At 49.4% G+C, this 10,006-nt stretch overlaps 1 protein-coding gene across 1 annotated transcript; it reads left to right on the top strand.

The window, feature by feature from the left end:
- The first annotated feature begins 2,533 nt into the window (after window positions 1–2,533).
- On the top strand, window positions 2,534–4,296 carry Frat2 (FRAT regulator of WNT signaling pathway 2). The gene has a single exon (XM_021152257.2). The coding sequence runs from the start codon at window positions 2,737–2,739 to the stop codon at window positions 3,430–3,432; it is 696 nt and encodes a 231-aa protein (XP_021007916.1). The 5' UTR covers window positions 2,534–2,736; the 3' UTR covers window positions 3,433–4,296.
- The last annotated feature ends 5,710 nt before the right edge of the window (window positions 4,297–10,006 follow it).

The raw sequence follows: 10,006 nt of genomic DNA, 5'->3' as shown, positions 1-10,006 counted from the left end.
TTTAACTCTGCTGAAATCCATAAGCCCTCTCGTAATTTTCATTCTCCTTGAAATTCTCCAGTAAGTACCATCAGAATGAAAATGAGACTTTATCTCTGGGGAGAACAGCTTCCGGTTTTCAACAGTTAAAGTGTGTGAAGAGACTCGGAGATGGGGGGAGATGGAGGAGGGAGCTGCCTGATGGGAAGGTGCTCTCAGCCAAACCTGCCAAACTGCTGTAGTTATGACACACCTTGAAATTTGGGAGAGTGCTTTCAGGAAGTCCCTAACCCATTCCAGGGCAGAGTCGACAGATAGCACAAAGTCTTAGGATTCTAAGGGCCATTCTGGCCCTAGTGGGATTGCCTTCAGGGTCTGCATTACTTAGTTGGGCTCAGGGGATAACATTTATTATTAAGATATTAGCTCTTTCCCCAGGGAAATTGCTGGAAGAGAGCCCAGAGTCAGTAAAGCACTGGACCTAATCCCACAGTACATTTGTGTAATGCCTGACAAAGCCTGCTCCCATCACCTCGTTTGATCCTGAAAACAATCTCCAAAGGAGGCGGGGCAGGGATTTTTTTTTTTCCATTTTACAAGTGAAAACACCTGTAAACTGATTGGCCAGGAGTCCCACACCCAGTTTGTAGTAAGGATGAGACTTGAATCTAGGTCTTTGTACAACCTGTTTAGGGCTCTTTTGGTTCCCATAAGACAGATCAGAATATTTCCAGCCCCACCCATCCTTCATACCCACCAGTTCCCAGCATCTGGAAACTCAGGACACAGACTCTGTGTAACGACCACACTCCTGTGTTTCAACCAGGAAGTATTGCCCTGGTTGGCAAGCTGAGTGGTAAGGGAGAGAAGGAAATTAATTTCATCTCATCTCCCTGAATCAAAGACCAAACGAAAAAAAACAAAAAGAAAAAGACCACGGATGGATTTGAGAAAGAAACAAAACCCTCCAAATAACAGCAACAAGGTAGGGAGACTAGATCTACCATTGTTAGAAGTCTCAAAGGGCGTGGTGGCACACGCCTTTGATCCCAACACTTGGGAGGTAGAGGCAGGTGGATTTCTGAGTTCGAGGCCAGCCTGGTCCACAGAGTGCCAGGGCTATCAGGGCTATACAGAGAAACCCTGTCTCGAAAAACCAAAAAAAAAAAAAAAAAAAAAAAAGTCTCAAAGGAAGCTGGCCGGGATGCTCCCAGCACTTGGGAGGCAGAGGCAGGCAGATCTTTGAGTTTGAGGCCAGCCTGGTCTACAGGTTGAGTTCCAGGACAGCAGGGCTACTCAGAGAAACCCAGTCTAAAAAAATAAATAAATAAAATAACCAACCGGGCAGTGGTGGCGCATGCTTTTAATCCCAGCACTTGGAAGGCAGAAGCAGGTGGATTTCTGAGCTCGAGGCCAGCCTGGTCTATGGAGTGAGTTCCAGGACAGCCAGGGCTACACACACACACACACACAAAACCCTGTCTTGAAAAACCAAAATAAATAAATAGATAAATAACCATAACCAAAACCAAACCAAACCAAAAAAATAATAATATAAAGAACAGGGAAACTGAAAAATGTCAATTTCACCTGTAACATGACTCACATACACAATAAGGTTTTCAATGACTAAATTCTAGTCGTTTCAATGAATGACGTATATCACATTTTAATAAGAATAGAGTATATTCACCCAGTTCTAGGTTTTCCATACATATTACAAAAAATAAAGAGGCCAAACTCAAAAATACTCTTACCCTTTGGCCTAAAACTCCATTCTTAGGAATGTGCTCTGAAAAATGAATCATAAATTTGGAAAAGTTTTATGGGAACGAGCATTAGTCACACACTTATTACAACGGCGAACTCGGAGAAACAGCAACCGCTGAAGGAATTTAAACAATTACAAGTACTTAATGGAAACTTACGTAATCGGTACAGTGTTTTCAAAGCGCGTGCAGTCACCGGAAAAAGCGTTTATAATTTAATGTGACTGCAATGCTTTTGTGTGTGGCTGTATAATGTACAAAGAAGAGGCTGAAAAAGGGGGGAAAAAAGTCTGTTAATCTCGTTTGAATCCTATGGTTACGAGAACATTTTCGTTTGAACTACAAAAAAAGTCAATTCGATGTAGCTCTGAGAAACCGTACCAAGTCTGAGAAGCTCTAACCACAGGGTCGCCTTCTCAACCGTCGGGGCCGCCCCTCCCCGGGCCAGCGCAGGCGTTACCCACACGTGGGGCTGGAGCGGGCGCGGCGGAGGAGGGGCTGGGTGTGCTGGGGGTGTGTCCGCGAGTGGGAGGAGCCAATTGGCAGTCGCCGAGGGTGTCTCTTTTCCGAGAGGTCCTAGGACCTGGGCTCGGCCAAGGCGGTGCCCAGTCCCCGGAGTTGCTCACAGTCATATAAACTATCCCTGGGCAGACAGTGTGGACAGTGGTCTCGCACGGTTTGCGCCGTCCGTGCCCCTAAGTCTTCTAGCGAACGTCTCCCCCCACGGTCGCGCGCGGTGGTAGGAGCCGCGCGACGTCACCCATTGTTTACAAATCAACCCCAAGCCGGCAGCGTTCCGGCTCCCGCAGCTCTAAGGCGCGCGGTACCTCTGCCCGGTGGTCCCGGCTTCCGCGTCCCCAGACTCGGCCCCATCCTGACCCGGCTTGGGTCTCCGCCTCGCTCCCGCCCCAGCCGCGGCTCGCCAAGCCCGCGGCCAACCGAGCTGCCAGCGACGCCCGCACAGCCGCGGGGGCCCGGGCGGGGGGCCATGCCTTGCCGGAGGGAGGAGGAGGAGGAAGCCGGCGAAGAGGCGGAGGGGGAGGAGGACGACGACAGCTTCCTCCTGCTGCAGCAGTCGGTGACTCTGGGCGGCTCGACCGACGTGGATCGGCTCATCGCCCAGATCGGCGAGACGCTGCAGCTGGACGCGGCGCACGATCGCCCGGCTTCGCCGTGTGCCACCCCGGGTCCCCCACCCGCGCCCCCGCGGGTCCTGGCGGCGCTGTCGGCGGATAAGACCGGGACCCCAGCGAGGCGGCTGCTGCGGCCGACGGGGTCAGCGGAGACCGGGGACCCTGCGCCTCCCGGGGCCGTGCGCTGCGTGCTGGGGGAGCGCGGGCGTGTGCGGGGCCGGTCGGCGCCCTACTGCGTTGCGGAGATCGCCCCGGGCGCCAGCGCGCTTCCCGGGCCGGGGCGGCGAGGGTGGCTCCCCGGCTCGGTGGCTTCTCACCGAATCCAGCAGCGGCGGTGGACAGCAGGCGGAGCGCGCGCGGCCGACGACGACCCGCACCGGCTCCTGCAGCAGCTCGTGCTCTCCGGAAACCTCATCAAGGAGGCGGTGCGCAGACTCCAGCGAGCGGTCGCCGCGGTGGCGGCCACGAGCCCCGCGAACGCTCCGGGGTCCGGGGGTGGCCGAAGCGGACCGGACTCAGTCACTCTGCAGCCCTCGGGCGCCTGGCTCTGACAGGGGATCCCTGGAGGAGGAAGAGGACGCGGCTACGCGGATCCAACATCGTCTTGCCCGGGACTGTGCGGAGCAGGAGCTGTTGTTGTCCATCCCTCGGGCTACAGCCTCAAAGTTACCGGCCGCGAGAGGCTGTTAGAGAAAACGGACTCTACTGAGTAGCACCAGCAGCTGAGGACCTGGGATCTACCGGTTGAACTGTGGCAGCTACTTAATCCACTTGGACCTGATTTAGCCCTTATCGTGTGCTTGGATTGTTTATAGATGTGGCTCGCAGGGGCGGGAATCAGGAGGGCTTCTAACAATACTTGAAAACCAATAGTAGATATGATCTCGTTATTTTCGGGTACAGAAGCTTTCTGAATATGGTGCTACAATTGCAGAGCAGAGCGGTTCTAGGGTGAAGAACATAAGTTGGCAGATTTATGTTGGGTTGACAACGCTTGCTTTCTCCTGCTTAATTTGTGATTATGAAGGTTGGGACCTGGATGGTGAATTCTTGAAGGTGGGGAGAGATGAGTTTAAATGGGGACGTGCAAATGATTCGACCTTGCCAACTTGAACTCAAGGTCAGGTTGGTAGAGTGGAGTGTTGTGGGATTCTTGGGAGCGCTCACCCCAGTGTCCTTTTCTGGATCCAAGCACAGACCAGAGTGTCCCTTTGCCACCGCGTGGAGTCTCCCGAGGACACAGGCCGACAGGGCCATCCATGTAGGAAGAGTTATTTGTGGTTTCTGTGCTTTGCTTTTCCAGAACTACTTCTGCTAGGCCACACTTTGGCCATAGCGCCAGCTTTCTCAGAAGTGGTCATAAGCAACCTCCTGATCTCCCTGCGGCCATTGTGTTTGTAGTGTGTGTGTGTAGGGGGGGGGGGTAGGGTGTGTGTGTAGGGTGTGTGTGTAGGGTGTGTGTGTAGGGTGTGTGTGTAGGGTGTGTGTGTAGGGGGGGGGGGAGCAGTGGACACACTTTTCTGCTCTTTTGACCCTCTGCAGAGTTGGAGGGTGCTTCTCCTGCTAAACCTGTCAGTTCTTGGTGAGTGACTGAAAGTTTTTTAAAATGTGACTCCAAGAGGAGAAAATGCTGGCTTTTCCTCTTGTGAACCCCGAGGAGCACCCATTCTGAGGTGCCATCCCAAACTTTAAGGTAGCTAAACTTTTTTTTTTTTTTGTAAGATTCAATGGCTCGTTCATCCTCCAGATGTGGCTGTTGATGTACACTTCGCAACGGAGTGTCTGAAATTGTGGTGGTCCTGATTTATAGGATTCATAATTAAAATGTCTGCTGAATAAATTTGGTTTTTGTTTTGAGAAATGGTCCTTGTTTTTGTTTGGAATTAGGAGGGGGAAGAAGACCTATGTGAGGTATCTGTACTTGGGGTAACTGGGGGGCTAGGGCTAGCGCTATGCTTTAGTTAACTCCTGAAGGCAGTGTGTTTGAGTGTCTCTGGCTGTATTTTCTTTCTTTCTTTTTTTTTTTTTTTTTTTTTTTTTGAGACAGGGTTTTTTTCTATGTATCCCTGGCTGTCCTGGAACTCACTTTGTAGACCAGGCTGGCCTCGAACTCAGAAATTCACCTGCCTCCCAAATGCTGGGATTAAAGGTGTGTGCCACCATGCCCGGCTTGTATTTTCTTTTACACACATTCTGAGATAGATTCTCAGTGGCCTAGAGCTCACTATGTGTAGATCAGGCTAGCCTCATACTCAGAGATTTTTCCCTATCTCTGATTCCCGAAATCCGCCTGCCTCTGCCTCCCAAGTGCTGGGACTAAAGGCGTGCGCCACCACGCCTGGCTACATTTGGTACTTTTATACATTGATTTGTTCAGTGTATGGAGGGTTCACATATGCATTAGGAAAGCCTATGAAAATCAGATGGCGATTGTGGCAGCTTCTCCCCTTTTACAGGCCCTAGACATCAAATTTGGGTAGTCTGGCTTGGTGGAGAATGCTTTGAGAAGTTGAGGGCAAGGAGGTGCTGTGCAACCCAAGGTTGGTTTGTTTTGAGACAAGGTCTGTGTCGTCCTAGCTGTCCTGAAGCTTGCCATGTAGACCAGGCTGGCCTTATTCCCCTGCCTCTGCCTCCTGGGTACTGGGTGCTGGGATTAAAGGTGTGTGCCACCACTGCCTGACTTACTCTTCCCTTTGGGGACAGGATCCCTGTATGCATCCCAGATTTGCCTCTGTGGGTAGTTCGGTTTTTTACACCCCTTCCCCAGTGCTGGGGTTACAGGTGTATGCTGTCATACCTAACAACTTTTTTGGAGATTGTTTTAACTTTGAGACAATTTCACTCTAACCCAGGCCCTACCTCCGCTTTACTTGTGTATTTATATCTGTAAAAAGCAACATTTTGGTACAGCTGACCTCTGCTATCAAGTCCTCTAGCTGTGTACCAGCTCCTCCTATGGTACCCAACACGATGACCTACTAGTGCTGGAGGATTCCAGCATCACTCTGCTGCCTCATGCCAGCTTTGTTATAATGAGCGAGTCACTGTCCCCACCCCCACCCCGTGCTCCTCTTCTCTCACTGGTAGAACAGTCCTGCCTACATGATTGGGAGGGTGAAGTATTCAAACCAAAATTCCTCATTCTTGGTAGTAAGTACCCGATGGATTTATATATGCCGAGTGGTAGGCACACTCTACAGAGATGAGGATGCTGAAGTTAGACCATTCATTAGACATTGGGCTTGAAGTTGTGACTGTGTGTGTGTTGCTGTAGATTCAACCCAGAGCTTCACAGAAGCCAGGCAAGCACTCTGCTACTAAGCGCTCTTCCCAGCCCCTTTTATATTAACTTTTTTTTTTTTTTTGTTCATGTGTGTGTGTGGTTGAACACGAGTACATGTATTCATGCGTGTGGAGGCCAAAGATGATCATGTCTTCCTTGATCACCCTCCACCTTATTTTTGGGATGGAGACAGTCTGTCTTTGAAGCTGGAGCTCATTAATTCAGCAATACTGGAAGGCCAGCAACGTGTCAGGATCCTTCTGGCTCAGTCTGCCAAGGACTTAGATACTGGGATTACAAGTGTGTGCTTCCTACCCTACCCACTGCGTGCCCTGTCTTTTAAAAAGATTTATTCATTTATTCATTCATTAATTCAAGACAGGTCTCACTATCTAGCTCTGGCTCTCCTGGAAGTCACTGTGTAGACCAGGCTGGCCTCAAAAAGAGATCCCCCTGCCTCTGCCTCCTGAGTGGTATGATTAAAGGTATACAGTACTGTTGTACCCAGCTTTTTTGTTTGTTTGTTTTGTTTTTTAAGTGTGGGTACCAAGAATGCAAACTCAGTTCCCCATGTTTGTATACCAAGTACAAGTACTTACCTACTGAGTCCCCTCTAGCCCCATTTCTCACCACCTAATCTGATGTTGATTTGCCATCCTGCCTCAACCTCCACAGTGACAGGGGTTCCAAGTACGCACCCAGACCGTGTTAGACTTTTTTTTTTTCTCGAGACAGGGTTTCTCTGTGTAGCCCTGGCTATCCTGGAACTCACTCTGTAGACCAGGCTGGCCTCGAACTCAGAAATTCGCCTGCCTCTGCCTCCTAAGTGCTGGGATTAAGCATGTGCCACACGCCCAGCTGTGACTTTTTTGATACCACATCCTCTGCAGCTGGATTTAATAAAGTCTTTTAAGAAAATCCCGCAAACCTTGGCTCACCAAGTATTCACAAGAGCACCCTCCCCCTCTTCTCACACACTTTGTGCATCGGCTACACAGATGCAAATGGCTGGGGATGGAGGGTGAGCTGGAGTTTGAGATGCCCTAGAAGAACATAAGGTTTGAGGGCTGAGACCTGTTACAGAGGGACTAAGAGATCCCCAGGAAGCGCACAACAAACAGCGTGTAGCTGTTTCATTCAGAATTCTAGGTTCTTGGTAAGATGAGCCTGGACTCACAAAAGCAGGATGCAGACAGACATCTTAGGGGACTGCAGCCTGGCCAGAACGGCTACAGCAATGAAGTCGGAATGATTTCTGCCAAGGACAGACATCTTACAGGAACCAACAAACTAAGAGAGGAAGCGGGAACTGAGCTCTGGTATGGGCACATACCCTGCTGGGCACCTTTTGTAACTTACAGTGGAAGGGCAGAATCTAGGCTTCAGGCTTTTAAAGTTGATCTCTTGCCTCGGGCCAGAGCCTGCCCATGTGGCTTTTGTGGTGGTGATGGGGCAAGGCAAGGAGGAAATATTTTGGTTCTGTTTTTTGTTTTATTTGAGACTGTATGTTTGAGCTCATGTATCTCTAGTTGACCTGGAACTTGCTGTGTAGACCAGGCTGGCCTGGAGCTCACAGAGGTCTATTTCCTGAATGCTGGGATTAAGGGTATGGACCACTACGCCTGACTAAAGTATTTTAATGATGAAAGCATGTAACACTGTTCAGGGACACACTCGTGGCTTCAATAATTTCCGTCTAGATTCCAAGGAAGTTCTAGAAATAATAGGTTTACTAGGCTGGTCCTCCACAATAGCAGGAGGGGAAATGGGGGAAAGAATTACAATCATCCTCCTGCTACTTGTAGTCCTGAGCATAGCTCTCTCCCACAAGCCAGTCTTTTTCGATATGCCACATGTCGTGAATAGTGTCCTGCCAACTTGGATACAAAAGTCCTCCCAGATGGTCCCAGGCTTGGAGTCCAGAGGGTTGATTTCCCTGAAAAACACTCTTCAGCCTGTCTTCCCACATTCAGTCCCTCCAAGGCTGTGACAAGAACACGAATTTCACTACACCAGATGGGTTTCACAAGTCCAGCATAAAATAGATGGTCTCTAAGGTTGGTATGTGTTCGAGAAGGCCTTCAAAGGCCTGCATGAGGGATGGAGAGATGGCTCTGTGAGTAAGGGCACTGGCTGCTCTTCTAGAGGTCCCGAGTTTAATTCCCAGTACCCACATGGCGGCTCACAACCATTTGTAATGCGATCTGAGGATCTCTTCTGGTGTGCATGAAGACAGAGTGCTCGTATACATAAAATAATTCTTAAAGCCGGAGGGGTTGGGGGGAGGGGTGCATGCCTTTAATCCCAGCACTTGGGAGGCAGAGGCAAGCAGATTTCTGAGTTCGAGACCAGCCTGGTCTACAAAGTGAGTTCCAGGACAGCCAAGGCTACACAGAGAAACCCTGTCTTGAAAACAACAACAACAAAAAAAAAACCCCAAACAAACAAACAAAAAATTCTTAAAAAAAGAGCCTACATGGACTTAGGCTAAGGGAGAAGTCCCTTCTGCTCGAGTGATGTCTTCCTCTAGGTTGGTCATGGTCTTTACGGTTGCTTGGGCCCTGACCTGAATTCTCCTGGTAGTGATCTCATCATTTGCAAAAGCTAGAGAATCCCTAGAGTCAGCCCAGGTCCTGAAAGTGTCTCAGTGAAGTCACCCGAGGAAGCAAAGGCCACTTCTAAAAATACTGCATCTTGGAATGGTCCATTCCTAGTAGTCAGCCCAGGAGTGACTTTTGGCTGGGACACTCGGTCCCTGAGAACGACAGAATGATGCCACAGAACGGTGTGGAGAGGCAGGGTTGAAATGGCTCCTCTCTTCTGAAAGGACTGGTGCCTAAGCTCCCCTGATAATACTGAGGCAGGGGGACCACGGCTCTAGGGAAGTGACCAGGAGAAGCTGAGTTGTGTCCGGTGACTTGGGTCGTTGGTGAGGGGGGTGTTGAGTAGGAGACTCAGGAAGTTCCAGGGACAGCAACCCAGAGTCTCAAATGGCTAGGACTTCAGTGATAAGGGTTGGCGATAAGGATTTGGCAGTTGAGGATAAACCTGGGAAATGGTCTTTAGGAACAACAATAAAAACACTGGCTAATGTTATTTAGCTTACCAAGAGCCAGGCTCCATCCTAAATACCTTATAAAGAACAGGTCATCAGGTTTCTGGGACAAAGATGAGAATCCACTTAGAAGCAGACAGAAAATAGGAGCAGAACCAAGGGTGGGAAGCCAAGGATACTGAAGGGTGAGCCGCTGCCCTTAGGATCACATGGTTGAGCAGCTATGTTCATGTTGCCTCTATTCGGAAGCCCCCAGACTCCAGATGTCCTGGGCACATGGACTAAACCCAGGTCAGTGACCTGTGTTGATAGTTCATTTTCCCTTTATCAGCACTGTTAAGTAGTGATTTTTTGATTCACTTATTTTAAACTTTATTATTATTATTATTATTGTCATGGAAGCTTTGTAGACCTGGCTGGCCTCAAATTTAGAGATTTGCTGGGATTAAAGGTGTGTGCCACCACCACCTACTAGTTTTGAACATAATCTAGAACTTTCTTTTATAGATTTATTTATTTTGTTTTTGTTTTTTTGTTTTTGTTTTGTTTTTTGTTTTTTGAGACAGGGTTTCTCTGTGTAGCCCTGGCTGTTCTGAAATTCACTTTGTAGACCAGGATGGCCTCAAACTCAGAAATTCGCCTGCCTCTGCCTCCTGAGTGCTGGGATTAAAGGCGTGCGCCACCACCGCCCGGCAATTTATTTCTTTTTATTTATTTATTTTATTTTTTAATTTTTTTTGGTTTTTCGAGACAGGGTTTCTCTGTGTAGCCCTGGCTGTCCTGGAAC

Source organism: Mus caroli, chromosome 19 (genome assembly GCF_900094665.2).
Source record: "Mus caroli chromosome 19, CAROLI_EIJ_v1.1, whole genome shotgun sequence".
Lineage (NCBI taxonomy): Eukaryota > Metazoa > Chordata > Mammalia > Rodentia > Muridae > Mus > Mus caroli.
The sequence above is the reverse complement of the archived record's forward strand: the minus strand, read 5'-3'. Positions and strand labels throughout refer to the sequence as shown.